The sequence below is a fragment of the Typopeltis vanoorti genome, chromosome 4, assembly GCF_054136105.1.
Source record: "Typopeltis vanoorti isolate ZY-2024b chromosome 4, IOZ_Tvanoo_1.0, whole genome shotgun sequence".
Classification (NCBI taxonomy): domain Eukaryota; kingdom Metazoa; phylum Arthropoda; class Arachnida; order Uropygi; family Thelyphonidae; genus Typopeltis; species Typopeltis vanoorti.
This window is the reverse complement of record NC_143552.1, coordinates 89,844,247-89,861,954: the sequence shown is the minus strand read 5'-3', so window position 1 is coordinate 89,861,954 and position 17,708 is coordinate 89,844,247. Positions and strand designations below refer to the sequence as shown.

The window sequence follows — 17,708 nt, the reverse complement described above, 5'->3', positions numbered from 1 at the left end:
TAGATACCCACCATAGAATTCGTTGGAAGAAAACAAAAATAATACACCGCAGCAAGTTTAAATATGAGAGATTATTCAAGGAATCATCAACAGCTCTAAAAAACGTTCCTAACCTTAACAAATTTGGGTGCATGAAACTACCCCAAATTTGGGAGACTTGCATTATGAGAACTTCAGCCCATCTGCTAAGACAACCAAATTTGCCTGCCAGAGGGCACCATTAGGACTTTAGGAACAATATTAGTTTCTTGCTTTCTTCCTCATTTGCTTTTATTAGTGCCTGCATGCACATACCATATCTTTATGTTCCTGAAGATGGCAAGGTGATGTTGGCGAAATATAGAAGTTATTCATTAAAGTTACCTTTAATTAATATACTTTATATGCATTGTTAATTCCGTAAACTAATTACCAGTTCCAATTTTATACTGCTTCTTTCTTAATAATTAACGATCAGAATTGCCGAAAATGTTCATAATAAGCAATCGCCTGTGGATCTGAAGATGCGCCAATGAACGAGATGATGTTATCCATGTATTCTCTAACCACTGATAGTTTCGGACCAGCTGGAAGTTGTCAACCTCCTGATCATCCCGTAGAACATCTTCAGCAATCTCTTCCTGGCTGAGAATTTGGTAGCCGGGGTCACCCTCGTCAATGTCTAACCATTGTTCAGTGTTATTCTCACTGACATTATCATCAACTCACATCAAAGTTTCATGGAAATCAGAGGTTTCAAAACCTCTGAAATTGTATTCTGGTTCTCTCCCGTTCAATAACTTGGTCCAGAAATTAGCCAATGTTTGCAAAAATACATTTCAGACTGAAATGTATTTTTGCAAACAGCACAATAGAACAGGCTGGTCTCATCTGCATTGTAAACTTCAGACAAAATAAGATCCTCAGATTCAACAACTTCCTTGATGTATTTTCTGAAGTAGTCTTTATCTTCTTCCAAGTGGCAGCAAAATTAAAGATGGCTGACTTGATGTTGTATGTGCACAAATTTTGAAGTGTCCTGGCTCCTCTTCTATCTTCTTTGGGATCGTCTTCATTCTCCAAGACAACCGTAACCTCCACAAGAAACCTCTCTTATACAACCTCTTGCAGGCAACAATGACTCCTTGGTCTATAGGCTGTATTATAGAAGTGGTGTTTGGAGTAAGGAAGATACATTTTATTCTTCCATTCTTACTAACCAACTTCTCATCATTAGGATGGTCTGATGCATTATCAGGAAGTAAAACATCTTTTACATCTTCGAGAGAGATTTTCAGGACTTATTCTTGGTAGTTTTACACTTCAGATATGAACTGATTGAAAAACCAGTCGGAAAAAATGCCACTTGTAAACCTGGCATTCCTTGAGCTGGAATAGATGATAGGCAACTGGTTCATAACATTCTTCAAAGTGCAAGGCTTTCATGCTCTTCTGACTGCCATCGGCATTAGCACAAAGTAGGGCTGAAATGTGTTCCTTGTTTAATTTGCAGCCAGGCATACTAATCTCATGTTTGTTCGCGAGGGTATTTTTGCAAACACCACAATAGAACAGGCTGGTCTCATCTGCATTGTAAACTTGAGACAAAATAAGATCCTCAGATTCAATGACTTTGTTGGTGTATTTTCTGAAGGGCTCAACTTGTTCAATATCAGCACTCAGTGCTTTGCCTGTTTATTATGCTATGGTGTTTACAAAATCGCCAAAGCCACTCATTACTTGCCTGGAACATGTTTTGTGCCAGTTTTTCAGCAGGCCAACCTTTGTTTAACACCATGAACAACAACAACGCCACTAGACCGCTGTTGAATGAACCACTTGTAAACTCCTTCTTCTAAATTCTTATTCTAAATTCTTGGTAAGCTGGTCCTATAGACTGAATAATGGACTATCTCAGGGCTCTGCTGTGACCCTGCTGCTTTTCAGATTGGAGATTGGAAAATTTTTTGTGGATGCAAGTTAGGCTGCATCATTTAAAAAAAAAAAAAAAAAAAAATTACTTTAAAACATCAGAAGTTAAAATTGACTTATTCCTTGTAAGAAGCTTTATAATTCTGGTTTAACATAAGATTGCATTATTATGTTTGTATTTTATTGCACTTTACATGTTATTTGCAATTTCTTTGGAATTGTTGAATTAACAATGAAATACTGATCTCACTTTCTTATAGCAAGCTCCAATTGTTCAACTTTCTGAAGCCAACTTTGAAAATGCTATAGGTCAGGGTGTTACATTTGTAAAGTTTTTTGCACCGTGGTAAGTTATGTTTTATGTTCTTACATTGATGTGATAAAAATGGTGACTAGAAGAAGGGTAAAAAAAAAGATTTTGTTACTCGTAAACAAGATAAAAGTAAAAGTATACTCCTTCACTTCTTAAGTCTTATCCAATTTCCTCATATTGAAATAAGCCCACATCACTCTACTAGAAAATGCCTAATGTTCAAGTTTATTTTCTTGTTTAACATTGATTATTGTATTTGTTCCTTTCTTTCCTTGATCACCATTGCCTGAATTTAACATCATATGGGTAAAAATACTATTTAATCATATTTTGCTTGTTCTATTTTTTTAGAGAAATTTGTGACATGAAATTAAGAATTAACACATTTGCACAAGAAGATTATTTAATATATTACTAGATATTTCAGTTTGAAAATATCAAACTGTCATCAGTGGCTTGACAGGAAATAGTCTTTTATGAGGTAGAATATGAACAATTGATCATTCAAAAGTAGAATGAGTCGCATGATGTTACATCTCTAATCACAACATCATTTCACTGAAGAAATGTAAACATAAGAGTTCAGAAATAAATTACATGTATAAGTTCACAATGTCATACAGAAAACTTAATTTATAAAATCTTATTAAAGATATCATTAGGCAGATGTAGTTTTTGACAATGATATGCAGTCATTTCGGTTCAAGTTAGAGTGTTGAAGTAAGGCCTCAGCACTCTCTTTGAAAGGCATTTGAATTTATATCGGCATCTGTGTAGAAGACGAGTTTTAGATCAGAGAATGTTGTGGTTTGTCTCTATTCCATGTAGCACCAAATCCAGACTATCAGATTTGTTCTAGTGGAAAGGCTTAGATGTTGGTTATGCATTATTACTAAATAGTTTAGGGAAATAACAACGTAGACTATCAAAGCCAAATGGTTGGTTTTTGTGGGGCAGAGTTGGACAGGAAGAAAGCCACGATCATTCACTGTAGTAAATACAAGAACGAAAGGCTTTTCATGGAACAGCCTCAGCCTAAGAAACAATCCAAACCTCAACAAATTTGGCTGCATGAGACTGCCTCAAATTTGGGAAACCTACATCAGAAGACCTCAGCCCAGTCGCCCAGGAATACCAACATTGCCTGCTAGGGGGGCACCAATAGGACTTTAGGAGAAAGAATAGCTTCCTGTTTCGTCCTCATTTACTGTTTGCTGTGCCTGCGTGCAAGTGTCTTGCTCAAAAATTCCTGTTGAAAATGGCAACGTGACGTTGCCGAAATATTGGATTTGTATTAAAAAGTTATTTTAATGTATATCCTAGTCTACGTTGTTATTTCCCTAAACTATTTAGTAATAATGCATAACCAACGTCTAAGCCTTTCCACTAGAATTACAATAATCCATGGAGATTCTACTGCATGTAAAGCCCGCCATTATGGTAAAATGAAGTTGAATCTATCAAGACAACTTAATCGTCTCGCATTCCTAAAACGCTGCTGGGGTAACCAGGTAATTCCTAACTGTGTTAAACTGAAGCACCGGTTCTCTTCGCTAAAGGCTCTTCGCATTTATTATCGTGCTAGCCAAGCGTTGCTCAGGGAGCAAATCGCTACTACTCGCTGTTACCTAAGTGATGCTAACTTAGCTATCCAGGCACTCGAAGATGACCTTTCAAGCACCTTAAGCCACGAAATGTGGTCTATTTTGCACAACATCTCGTGCACTGCAGCGGAGAAAGAGTTTAAAAAGTACAAGATCGACACATCAAAAAATTTGAAAATTTAATAAAGAAGAACGCGATCTCAAAACCGCAACTTCCTACCGAAACGTTAGTCAAACTTTCATCGTGTATTGTGAAACCTGAAGCACTCGACACCCTCTCACGTGGCCACAACTTCGCCATTGCGCCCAGAAGAATGCCTGCAGAGGATATTATGATACAAGTTGAACGCGGGGTACGACACCTTCCTAACCACGTCGCCAACGATATCAGACTGGATGTGGCTTGTGTTCTGAGCAAAGCAAAACCACCTAAAGCCAACATGCCCATTAAATAAATTAAATCTTTACTGGAATTAAAGAAAAACAAGAAAATAATAATCACCAAAGCAGATAAAGGGAACGCCACAGTATTGCTTAACCAAAAGGCTTATACAGGTAAGCTAAAAGCTCTATTGTTAGATCGGGCTACTTACCTCTCTATCGAGTACAATCCCACCAACTCACAAATTAGAAAACTCCACAGGCTCCTTAAGAAGGTCACTTCTTGGCCTGTGGAAGTCACTAACAAATTAAAACCATTTAACTCCATACCCTCCCCCCGTATTTATGGACTCCCAAAAATACATAAGGAAAATGTGCCATTACATCCCATAGTGGATGGCATTGATTCCCCCACATACAAACTAGCTAAACATTTGGCCAAAGCTTTCACACACTATACTGGCAACACACCTTCATACTTAAAAAACTCAGCCCACATCAAAGCCAGCATAGAAAAACCTTACACTCAAACACACTGACGTAATGGTCAGCTTTGATGTCTCCTCCTTATTCACAAATGTCCCACTCAAAGAATCCTTAGAGCTAATCCAAGCTAAATTTCCTCCCGATATCACAGCCCTATTTCAGTTCACAATGAGCTCAGGCTATTTTGTTTGGCAAGGAAAATTCTACAAACAAATAGAGGGGACAGCCATGGGTTCTCCACTCTCCCCACCCTTGGCCAACTTTTATATGGAGACTTTTGAAGAGAAAGCCTTAAATGCTTTCTTTTCCCCACAAAAACCAACCATTTGGCTTCGATATGTAGATGATGTGTTTGCTATTTGGCCACATGGCTCTGATGCACTCCTCTCCTTCCTAACACACTTAAACAACCAACACCCCAGAATCAAATTCACCTTAGAAGAAGAAAAAAACAACTGCCTTCCTTTCTTAGACACACTAGTCACCCGCCAACCTGATGGAACCTTGGTTTTCTCAGTCTGTAGAAAACCCACCCATACAGGCAGATACATTCACCAACAATCACAACAATATGGTGTCATTAAGACACTACACAACAGGGCTAATCTTATCTGTTCAAATTACAATGCCCTAACCACAGAACTAAACCACATTCTCAACACTTTCTCAGCCAATGGCTACCCTCCCAAAATAATCCAAAAAATATTTAAACCAATGAACCACAACCCTCCCCCTCACAACAAGGATTACTAAATCCATCACCATACCCTATATCAGAGGCATCCTGGAAAAAATTACAAAAATCCTAAAAAAACACGGCTTAACTTCTTGTTACAGACCATATAAGAAATTGGCATCCCTTATCCACTCCACTAAAGACCTACCTGGTATATACCAGGTCCCTTGCAGCTGTAAGCTGTCCTACTTTGGCCAAACAGGCAGGACAGCCAATATCAGAATTACAGAACACAAGGACTACATCCGGTTCCACCAATACAGCCAGTCTGGTCTTGCAGACTATGCTTTGTTTACCCACCATAGAATACGGTGGAAGAAAGCCACGATCATTCAACGTAGTAAATACAAATACGAAAGGCTTTTCGTGGAATCAGCCTCAGCCCTAAGAAACAATCCAAACCTCAACAAATTTGGCTGCATGAGACTGCCTCAAATTTGGGAAACCTATATCAGAAGGCCACAGCCCAATCGCCCAAGAATACCAACATTGCCCGCTAGGGGGGCACCAATAGGACTTTAGGAGAAAGAATAGCTTCCTGCTTCGTCCTCGTTTACTGTTTGCTGTGCCTGCGTGCACGTGTCTTGCTAACAAGTTCCTGTTGAAAATGTCAAAGTGACGTTGCCGAAATATTGGATTTGTATTAAAAAGTTATTTTAATGTATATCCTAGTCTACGTTGTTATTTCCCTAAACTATTTAGTAATATCAGATTTATTGTGAAGAATATGAGATTGATGTTCTTGTATTCTTTTTTCTATAGAGCATTCGGTTTGTCCAAAGTAAGAAAGATGGCAGTCACCTGGAACTTGGTATACACCAGGAAGAGACAGTAGAGCATTTATCTTTAGACGATGGGAAATAGGTGGATATTTTATTGATAGGAATATAAGTAGATGCTAGATCGTGTTTCTTCAGAATTCTTGAAATTGGTTTTAAAATTCCGGAGATATATGGTATTGGAGCTCGATGTATAGATTCTTTGTTGTTTTGGTTTGGCTTGTAGGATTCAAACGGATGTTTTGTGGTTCTTTCGGAGAAACCATTTAACTTCATGTAATGTTTGATAGTAGAAAGTTCTTTCTTTAACTGCTTGGGGAGTTGAACAATTAGTTATAGCTCATCGAATTAAACATTTAATGATTCTTGTCTTTTGAGAAGGGTGATGAGCAGATTGCTTGAAAATGTAGAGTCCAGTAAAAGTGGATTTTCTGTAAACAAATGTAGTTAAATTATTATGGTGAGCGGAAGAGAAGGATGTCTAAAAAAGGATAATTTGTTATCTTTTTCAATTTCCACGGTGAACTTGATCTGAGGATGTAAAGTTTTGATTTTGGCTAAAAAGGAAAGTAAGGAATCTGTTGTGAGGCCACACTGCAAAATGTCATCTATATATCTAACCCAGAATGAAGGTTGTGAATATATAGATGAAAAAATAATTTCTTCTAAATGCTTTAAATAAAAGTTGGCTAGAGCATGGGAAGGTGGACTTCCCATGGCAGTTCCTTCTATTTGCGCACGGAATAGAGATAAACCCCAACATTCTCTGGTCTAAAACTTGCCTTCTACATAGATGCCGATATAAATTCGAACACCTATTCAAAGAGAGTGCTGAAGCCTTACTTCAATGTCCTAACTCGAACCGAAATGACTGCATATCCTTGTCAAAATTATGGAATGTTTGATCCAAATAACACATTAATTTTTTTTTTTTTTGCAATAACCTCTACATACTACATTTATCTAATGATATCTTTAGTAAGATTTTTTTAATTAAATTTTTTTGTATGACATTGTAAACTTATAAATGTAATTTATTTCTGAACTCTTATGTTTACATTTCTTCAGTGAAATGATATCGTGATTAGTGATGTAACATCACGCGACTCGATCTAATTTTAAATGATCAATTGTTTGTATTCTACCTTGTAAAAGTCTGTTTCCTGTCAAGCCACTGATGATAGTTTGATATTTTCAGTCAGAAATATCTGACAATATATTAAATAAACTTCTTGTGCAAACGTGTTGATAATTCTTATTTTGCTTCTTGTTTGTCTTCATTTCAGTAATGCCTGTAATGTCAGTGTGATATTCCTCTAATTCTTTTTTAAGTTTCACTCCTCCTATTTTAGATTTGTTTGATCAAGAACTCCTTTTAAAATGATAAGTAACTAGGGTCACCAAATTCAGAATGCAGTTTCTTCTTATCTTATCTTCAAGGGTCATAAAGATTTTGTTGTCAAGCAACTAAGCATGCTTTTCTTTTCAATTGCCAAAAAAGAGGGATGTATTAATACCAAAAATTCTGTTATCATCTGCAGAAAATGATTTTCTTGAGTTTAAGCATCTGTTTTTATGTGAATTCCCCCCCCCCCTTCCTATGAAATGTAAATTTATAATAATTTAGTACTGTAGATGGAGTAAGAATTTAATTTAATTTTATTTTAATCCAGCATTTTGCCTAACAGTACTGTGGCATTAAGGATAAAGATAACACAATAAGCAAAATAATTTGAATAAGAACATAGAATATCAAGCAAGCATTCATTTTTTTTTTGAGTATATCCTGTGGGAGAGAGTCAAAGGCACTCAGTTTTTGTTGATTTAAATGTAGCATTAGTCTCTTTGGTGTTTAGATATTTCTTACATCCATACTTATTTTAAATTAGGTGTGTTTGATAACGTAGGCAACTTCCTAAAATAATATGTCTGTTTTAAAGTGTAGTCTTTCTAGAGTAACAGTTTATCTCCATCTGTCTGAGTGTAGGATGGTGAGCACATGGTCTGCTAATCCACTTTGTCCATATTGGTTCATAATTATATAATCTGGAGTTCTCTCCTTTACACTGCAGACCTGCCAGGCTGTCCATAATACTGAAATTTACATTGGCAATGTATCCTGTGCTCTGGATATTGATAATGAATGAACTTCATTTTTTGAAGGACAAGTAAGGAAAGCTAGTTTTAATTATTGGTTTATTAGCAGTTTGTGGTATTTATTGCTTTTTTGTTATTAGTGAATTTATTAAATATGTATTCTAATTCTGTTTTGGAGTATTTTCTCATTTGAGAAAATAGCTCTGTGTTCAGATGTTTTTTTATGCTGTATATTTTCATGATGATGGTGGTGGTGGGAATTAATGTTCAGATGTCAGTTGTAAGTGTGGGTTTTCTACAGATTGTATAAGAGAAATTACAATCTGAAAATCTGGTAACTATCATGTCTAAAATTGGTAAATTTCAATTTCTTAAGTGTGCTAAAAACATGTCACTGCTGTGTAGTTAAATACCAACTATACTATATTGTCAAATAATGCTTCCAGAGTTTTATTTGGGAGGTTATTACTTTAAAAGATTCCATTAAACATTTTTCAAGTGGTGGTGAAAGAGAAGAGCTTGTTGCCATTTCCTCAGTTTGGAAGTAAATTTTACCTTGCCACATAAAACATCCCAATTCATTACAGAATGAAAGTTTGGTAATATCGGGAGGAGGTAACATTATTATTATTATTATTAAATGGAATATTTAAATAGATATAATATAAAACTTACTAATAGGTCAGATTCGTTTAGTTTCAATTTTTCAGTTAACGATTTGAAATGAATGGAATATTTAATGTACAATGATGTATATCCTATGTGTCCTGTTAATGTTTGTGCTAAATATTTAGCTAAATCACACTATGGGCTAAAGCATGTTATTTTTCTGTATTTCTGGAAGACCATGTATGTATGTATAAGTTTTTGATTATGTTAGGAGGCCAAGTTTTTAACCTGTTTTTTTTATTAATGTGGAAACCTTTTTTTTCACATTAATAAAAAAAGATGTCATGGTTTCTTTGAAGAGTCAACATTTTTCTATTATATTCTGAAGCAATCATTACTACAGTAGCATTTCTCTCATCAGTTGTAGGAATATTTTTTGTTGAGATCTATTAGTGTTCTGTAATCTTCAGCAGTGAAGTAATGTCTGGGAAAGTTAACTTGTTAGAATGTGGGTTACATTAAGGTGCATGTTGTTAGCAATTTCATTAGGTAATTCTTTGTATGCTTAATAAAGATAAGTTGACAATCTCATTTATTCAGAGAAGTTTTTGTTCTTATCTTTTGTCTGTGATAACAGATTGTTTCTTCATTAAATTAGTTATGTTTTAGTTTAATACCATTTTGGCTGAATGCTTACTTTATTGTCAGTAATGTCTATAGGCAAGCTTAACTTTGTTCCAAAGTAAAGCTTGACTAGTTCTTTTATATATTCTTAAATCCTTGATTTTTACACCGGCTGGTATACTTTTGGTGTCCCAGCATCTTTTAAGGAAAGTAATTCAATTTAAAAACTTTGTAAGTTTCTGCTTCACTTGGCCAGTTTTTTTATTTTTATTTATTTATTTATTTATTGACAGTGCACTTATTTAGACTTATGTGTTGGTTATACATGTTAATAAAGAACTTTAATTGTTTATTTAAAAAAAAAAAGGAGTATTTTAATCCAATTTTCCTTAAATATTTATCAAAGTCTGTCAATCTTTGTTCTTCCTTTAGTTGATAACCCAAGTCTCTTTATCATAAAGAACTGTGAGGTATATATTTAATTTCAAGTTCTTTGGAAAGATGTGTCTTTTGTCATATGTTTGTAAGTTTAGTCATAGTAGACCACTCCAGATTTATTCCATGTTTCAGTAATAGTTTCTTCATCATTTAACTTGTCTGTGGTCAGTTTGCTTGAGTAATTGCATTCTTTAACCTGTTCTAGATTTACTTCCAGTTCTAGGTTCTTTTCTGTTTCAACTTATTGCTATTGTTTTTATTTTACTAAAATTTATCTGCATTGTGTAATCAATTGCTGTTTTTTGACATCCTTGTATGATACCTCTCTCTCAGCTAGTATTATAGAAGTTTCAACCACTCCAAATTTTATTGTTGCCTGATACTGAGTAATTTTTTTTTTTTTTTTTTGTTCTAAAATTTCAGTTTCTTCTTTTGAGTCAAATGTTTTTGCTGCTTTAGAGACTAAAGCAGCAGTCAAGATTTCGTCGTTATTTTTTTCCCATATAATTTTCAGATAATTATAAGATTTGCACATTATTGAATAGGGCCATTTTTTTATGTATGGAAATTATTATTTTTCCAATTTCCAGTCATTAGGAATTTTCTAGAACTTAAAACTTGGTTGAATAACTGCACTAAATAACACTATGCTGTCTCTTCCGTACTTTCAGAATTCTATCGGTATTTCATCTCTACCTGAAGCTTTATCTCTTTGTCTGATTGCATCATCTATTTTCATCAGTAATATTTTTCGTGTCCCCTCACTTTTACCAAATTTCATAAATTTTTTAACTTCATCACTCAGGCTGCCTCTCATCTTTCATTTTAGTAGTATAGGTGTATTTCTGAAAGTTATTTTATTATTCTATATACTAATTTTGAATTATGATTGCTGGTTGCATTCTGACACATCTGCTTTTTGTTTTTTCCAATTAGATTTTGCTTCTCTGTTTAGATGTAATTCTGAGAGAATACTGTTAGCTCATTTTCAGAAGCTTGGTGAAAATGTGAATGCCATGTCATGCTTTAAAATTTTATTTTATTTTATTATTTTTTTTTTTTGTGGTTTTTCTAGTAATTTATTTGTGCTCTGAGTAGAAAGCTTTTCTTTTATCTTTTCCTTTTGATGCCACTGGTCATTTCATTAGTAAGCAAGTCGATTATTATTAGGTCTCTGTTATCTGTAATGTTTGTTTGTTTCATTGCATTTTTTTCCTTCATCTCAAAATTCTTCTGCATTTTAAAATTATTTTTTTCTTGAAACACATTTTATTTATTGGAGTCTTAATTTTGAACTGTTAAGCCTTTTCCCTGTTGGTGGTGATTTTGAATTTAAACTTTATTTTTGCTGTAAGAATCCATGTCTTTAAGGTTTTTACATTTTAGAATGAGGTTTCTCATATTTTGTTGACTGAGATATAGTCAATTTTTAGTATTGCTATCAGGTGAGGTCTTTGTGTATTTATGACCATCTCCATGAAAAAAAGTGTTAGTAATCCCCAATAGTCCTTGAAATCTTACAGAATTCAAGGACTATTTCCTCTTTCATCAATGTCAAATTTTCCCATTACTCCTTCCATGTCCTCAAAATACATGCATTAAATTTTTGCATTCAAGTCTCCCATTGGTATTATCAATTTCTGTCATTACTGAATTTCTACACTACCATTGATTTGAGAGGAATTCCTCATATTCATCATCTCTTTGAGAATAATAATACATAAACCTGTATTATCTTTAAGAGGCAGAAGATATAGACATAAAATTAAGGGAATTAGTTCATGTGCCCATTCAAATTCGGTTGGATATAAATTTAAGCAAATAAAAGTAATAATGAATGACAATTTAAGAATTATACTGGAAGATGAAAAGAGTAGATTCGTGTATTTATCTGAAGCAAATCTTAAAAATTAAAGATGAAAAAAATCAAAGAATTAAAAAGAAGGATAGAACCTTCTGCTGCAATCTCCATCCCCAGGTGGGATGGAGATTGCAGCAGAAGCCATTGTGAGATTGGTGAAATAGATGATCTGAGATGACAGGCAGATACGATATACAGAATAATAGTGAGTGCAGTAGGTTGTTCTCATGGTCTGGCCTACAGCACAGTGAATGATTTAAAATTTCGGAAGGTGTGAGCATGGTGAGTGTCCAGAGAACTGAATCCTGAGCACAAAATGAACTGAATGGGTCTGGCCTTTCAAAACCTCTTCTAGTATGCAGATCAAGGAGAAGATATGAAGATATGTTAAACAGGATTGTTAAGGATGGAATCAGGAGTTCACCACTACTAACTCAAATCAAAGTATGCTTCAGTGGAATGGAAACATCCTACTTTACTGGCAAGCAAGAAGTTCAAGGAAAGCTCATTCTTACTGTCTTTTGGGATTCCAAGAGAATACTGCTAGCTCATTTTCAGAATCTTGGTGAAAATGTGAATGCATGTCATGCTGTAAAATTTTATTGAATCTTCAGGATGCAGCTTGCCAAAAACCAGGCCTGACAAGAGGAGTTAGTAGCTCTTGCATGACAATGCAAAACCTCATACAGACATAGGAGCCCTGGTGAGAATTCAAGAACTTCAGTGGGGAACTCCTTCAACATCCTCAGCCTCTTCCAAGTAATTTTCACCTGTTTGGCCTGACGAAACAGTGCCTTGCTGGCAAACATTTTGCTAATGATTAGGAGTTTGAAAATGAGGTGCAGAGTTGGCTGAGCCAACAGACAAAAGAATTCTATGCTGCTGGTTTTGAAAGACTGATAGTAATGGGACGAATGGATAAATGTTGAAGGGGATTATGTAGAGAGAAATAAATATTTTTTACAAGGTTTGTATTTCACTTGTTTTATTTTTGTATAACCATTTGTAACTTATTTAGGGACTTTCCCTTGTACATGTAGCAACGACACAGAATTTTACTCCAGGTACGTTTTACAATTGGAAGTTGCCCAGAGAAGAATGGAAAGGAATATGCTCCCATTTGTTAAGATTGAGACCAGACATATATAGGACAGTTATTATTAGTTATATTATGCATTCAAAATGGAGTTGGGATAGATATGTTGCAAACTATAACACACGATGGCCTAAATTATTAATGGAGAAATATGAATGGCAGAAGGCAAAGGAGAAGACCAAGGAAGATTGACAAGATGAAATTATCCAGAAATCCTAAAATGGGAGCATATTCCTTTCCATTCTTCCATTCATAAATGTAATAAGATTGATCATTAAGAATTATGAGAGTGAGCAAGGCACTGCAAGCCTATCACATTACTTTAAACCGGCATCAATTGCAAATGCAGAATTCATTGGAAAGGCATCTTGCTTACCAAAATCATACCAAAATGTTTTATGAGTGCAAATTTGAACCTCTGAAATTCTAATCAGCTACCCTGATCTCAGCAGTTAATGAACTAAAGATCTCAAGAATATGAATGACATGCATTTAACTGTAGCTTCTATCTCAAGTACTTTGCAAATAATTTGGATCTTTAGGACTTTAGTTCTTCAGCAATTTCTCAACTACAATCGCTAATTAGTAATTAGTTAATAATCTTAGTCTTTATTTTGGATACACATATCCTACAAAGAGCAAAACTCATGCGTTAACTACTGTTTTTACCAGTGGATAATATGACTGAAATTGATCACTAGCTTATTATATATATATATATGTATATATATTTTTATCCAATCAAGTGAATTAACCTGAATCACAGGTTAATTCACTTGATTAAATTAGTGATATGTAACTTGTTTCTTTGTTTTTGTGTACTCCAGATGATAATGATCTTAATATGAATGTCAAAACATTATATTAACTTCAACATGGTGGTAACTTCTTGGAAATTATACACTGCTTAGAAAGAAATCAATGGACAACCCTATGGGCAAGTTGTATCATGCCATGTAACAAATCACGTTTGTTTTTGGTATAAATTTGAGGAATATGATGCTCCCAAGTCAGTGCAACTGTGTCTAGGTGAAATGGCTGTGAGAAGGGGACCGATGGAGTTTAAAAGAGACATTGTGATAGGTTGCTATGTTGTAGGCCTGCCTCTTTGACAAATTGGGACATTTCAGGTCAACAATCAGTTATACCATACTGAGATGGAAGCCCGTGGAATCAATTGCAAGTGCTACCTGCAGTGGATGACCCACCACACTCACTGAATGTGACCTATGAAGGATAATATGTAAAGACTGCCATTCATTGGCCAGCATATTGAATTTGTGACCGTCATTGACTGGAACATGAATCTGCACAAAACATTCAGAACCAAGTCTCACAATGTGGGTTTCTGTGATAGGACCACAGTATGCAAGCCCCACATTACCTGAATCAACATGCAGCAGCATCTTCAGTAGTACAAAGAGTGTTTAAGTTGGATGTGGAAGCTTGGAAAACTGTGCTATGGAGTGACTAATCATGCTGCAACCTCTACTGAGCAGATGGGTGGATGGATGTGGCTGATGCCTTGTTAATGTCTCTTACCAGAATACATAACCCCACCTATGAAAGTTGGAGGTGGCGGTGTGATGGTCCTGTGCCTCAGTCCTGTTTGTGGTGCCACGAACATTGAACTCCAAGAGGTATCTGAACATTCTGGAAAGTGTTTCTATGGAATTGACCATTCTCTTTCAGCAAAATATGTACTGTGTAATAAGGCTGCTGCTGTAACTGCATGGTTTGTGGACATGAATGTCACCACTGTTGACTGGCCTCCACAGATCCCTGATCTCAATCCTATTAACCATCTGCGGGATGAACTGGAGTGTTGGGGTGAGGCCAAGGGACATCCTCCCCACAACAGTCCAGGACCACATTATTACATGTCTACAGGAATAATGGTCCAAAATTCCAATTGATTGCTATCGTATGCTTGTGGAAAGCATGCCCCATAGGATTGCTGCAGTCATTGCAGTGAAAGGCAGTCCTACATCTTATTAAGGTGGGCATAATGACTATTTGTTCCTCACCCTGTGGTGTCCATTGACTTCTTTCCAGGCATCGTATGTGTCCATGTATGGGGCAGGTGTTTCAGCTCTTTAAGCACTTCATTTTTTTTATTTTAAAGATCAATGTTTATTTTATTATTTTTATTTCAGTTATGTATCTTAATCTCAATTTTTAGGTGTGGTCATTGTCGGCATTTAGCTCCAACCTGGGATGATCTAGGTAGAAAATATGTTCACAACACCAATGTTAAAGTTGCCAAAGTTGATTGTACAGCTGAAGATAGTTTATGTAACAAGTACAAGGTCAGTAGTGAAATATATTAAATTTATTAAGTTGGAGCTGAAAGCCTATGATGTATATTGCATATTGAAGTTAAATTACTAGGCGATCTGGATATAATTGGATGCTTCTGGTTCATTCAGTCATTTTCCCATGGTACCTGTCATTCTATCCATTTGGATAAGGAATAAATGGTCCAACTTCCATTTGGATTGAATCAGCATGTTCTTCTCCATGTGAATCTTCCACAATTTTTCTTAGCCTCTTCTCAGGTATGCTTGCAGAAGTCATCTTACCTGGAACACTTAGTAGAGAAATTCCTTTATAATTTTCACATAAAGTTGATTGTACAGCTGAAGATAGTTTATGTAACAAGTACAGGTCAGTAGTGAAATATATTAAATTTATTAAGTTGGAGCTGCAAGCCTATGATGTATATTGCATATTGAAGTTAAATTACTAGGAGTTGTGGATATAATTGGATGCTTCTGGTCCATTCAGTCATTTTCCCATGGTGCCTGTCATTCTATCCATTTGGATAAGGAATAAATGGTCCAACTTCCATTTGGATTGAACTAGCTTGTTCTTCTCCATGTGAATCTTCCACAATTTTTCTTAGCCTCTCCTCAGGTATGCTTGCAGAAGTCATCTTACCTGGAATACTTAGCAGAGAAATTCCTTTATAATTCTCACATTCAGTTTTTATTTCTCTTTTTATAGATGGGGGGGGAGGAAAAAGACATTTTGATTGGGTCCCAAATCTATACATTTCTGATTTGATGACATTAAATGATACAAAAAAAATAATAATAATCTGTTTTTTAAAGTGAGAACAGCTCTAGTAGAATTCATAGACAGAATATAGTGTAGTGGGATGCAATATGTCATTAAATATCTTTTCTGCATTTCGCATTTGTATTTTTTTTTCTTCTAATTGATAAATTGGTTGGACCACAACGGACATTTCTTGTATTGAACAACAGCATGTATACCTGTTGATATTTACTGGCCCTAAAGATATTACTGATTCCAGCTATAAGCAGAAAACGTTTTTTTTTACATTCTAAGAAAATTTGCATATGCTGGGAAAATGCATATAGCTATACTTGAATTCAGCATGTGAAAAATTAATCAGACACAACTACCTTTTACTTCAAGGCAAAAACACTTATTTTCCAAAAAAAAAAAAAGTCTAAGAAAAGAAGAGATAATGTAAAAGAGTTCCTCACAAGGGAATCAGATTTTTTGATATATACCAAGAAATGATAATTCAGGAAAGAATTATGCATTCGGCAAATATTGTATGACATCTCATGTCAAAGAATGACAAATCTCACATTACTTCTTTATGATCTATTCTATCTCAAAAGTTCCTTGTCTCATTCAGCTACATTGTCTCTATTGCTCTCCAAATCTGATAATCATTCTACCCCTCTTCGTTTTCGTTACTGTCTTTTAATGCAGCATTAGTAAGGTGGCGGTGTCACAGTTATTTCTTTCTATATCTTTGGGATCTGTGACATCCCCACCTTATTAACGCCGGGTTAATCTGGATTATGTACAATCCAAATATCTAAACAGGCTGTCTTTTTTGGTGCATTCAATGTTGACAACTCAGACTGACTTCCATTTTCAACTTCCAAGCTAGAAGAATTGCAGAGATAGTTACCATTCAGCAACAATCTTTCACAAATTGCCCAGCTGCCAACCTGAATACCTGAAATTTCCTCCACTCTCCCGATATCCTCGATCTCTTCTTAACTTAATGATAAATATTCTGTGAGGCATCTACTTTCTCCTTGGAAGCTCAGACAATAACCTTGTCCAAGTTTTCTTCTCTACAGAGCTCCTTTCACCCAACTACTATCATTCTCTTGTTCCATTGACACTACCATAGCATCAAATGGACTAATAGAATAACTGAAATAATTCTCACCAAAATAAAGACTTTCATCCCCTCCCATTCTGCTGGAAACCATGTCCAAACCTTGCTTCTGAAAAAAGACTACCATTTGTATATAACATTTGGTATATAACTACTTGGTATATAACATTTCTTGATATATACCAAGAAATGATAATTCATTTCTTGGTATTTTTCTGAAAAAAGACTACCATTTGTATATAACATTTGGTATATAACTACTTGGTATATAACATTTCTTGATATATACCAAGAAATGATAATTCAGGAAAGAATTATGCATTCGGCAAATATTGTATGACATCTCATGTCAAAGAATGACAAATCTCACATTACTTCTTTATGATCTATTCTATCTCAAAAGTTCCTTGTCTCATTCAGCTACATTGTCTCTATTGCTCTCCAAATCTGATAATCATTCTACCCCTCTTCGTTTTCGTTACTGTCTTTTAATGCAGCATTAGTAAGGTGGCGGTGTCACAGTTATTTCTTTCTATATCTTTGGGATCTGTGACATCCCCACCTTATTAACGCCGGGTTAATCTGGATTATGTACAATCCAA

General features: G+C 35.1%; 1 protein-coding gene across 1 annotated transcript in view; it reads left to right on the top strand.

Moving 5' to 3' along the window:
• prtp (thioredoxin domain-containing protein pretaporter) overlaps window positions 1-17,708 on the top strand; it is a 192,759-nt gene that overhangs the window by 156,250 nt on the left and 18,801 nt on the right. The window contains exons 8-9 of the mRNA XM_090391337.1: window positions 2,172-2,257; window positions 15,118-15,244. Coding sequence (XP_090247463.1) covers window positions 2,172-2,257; window positions 15,118-15,244 — 213 coding nt within the window. The remainder of the gene's footprint in view (window positions 1-2,171; window positions 2,258-15,117; window positions 15,245-17,708) is intronic.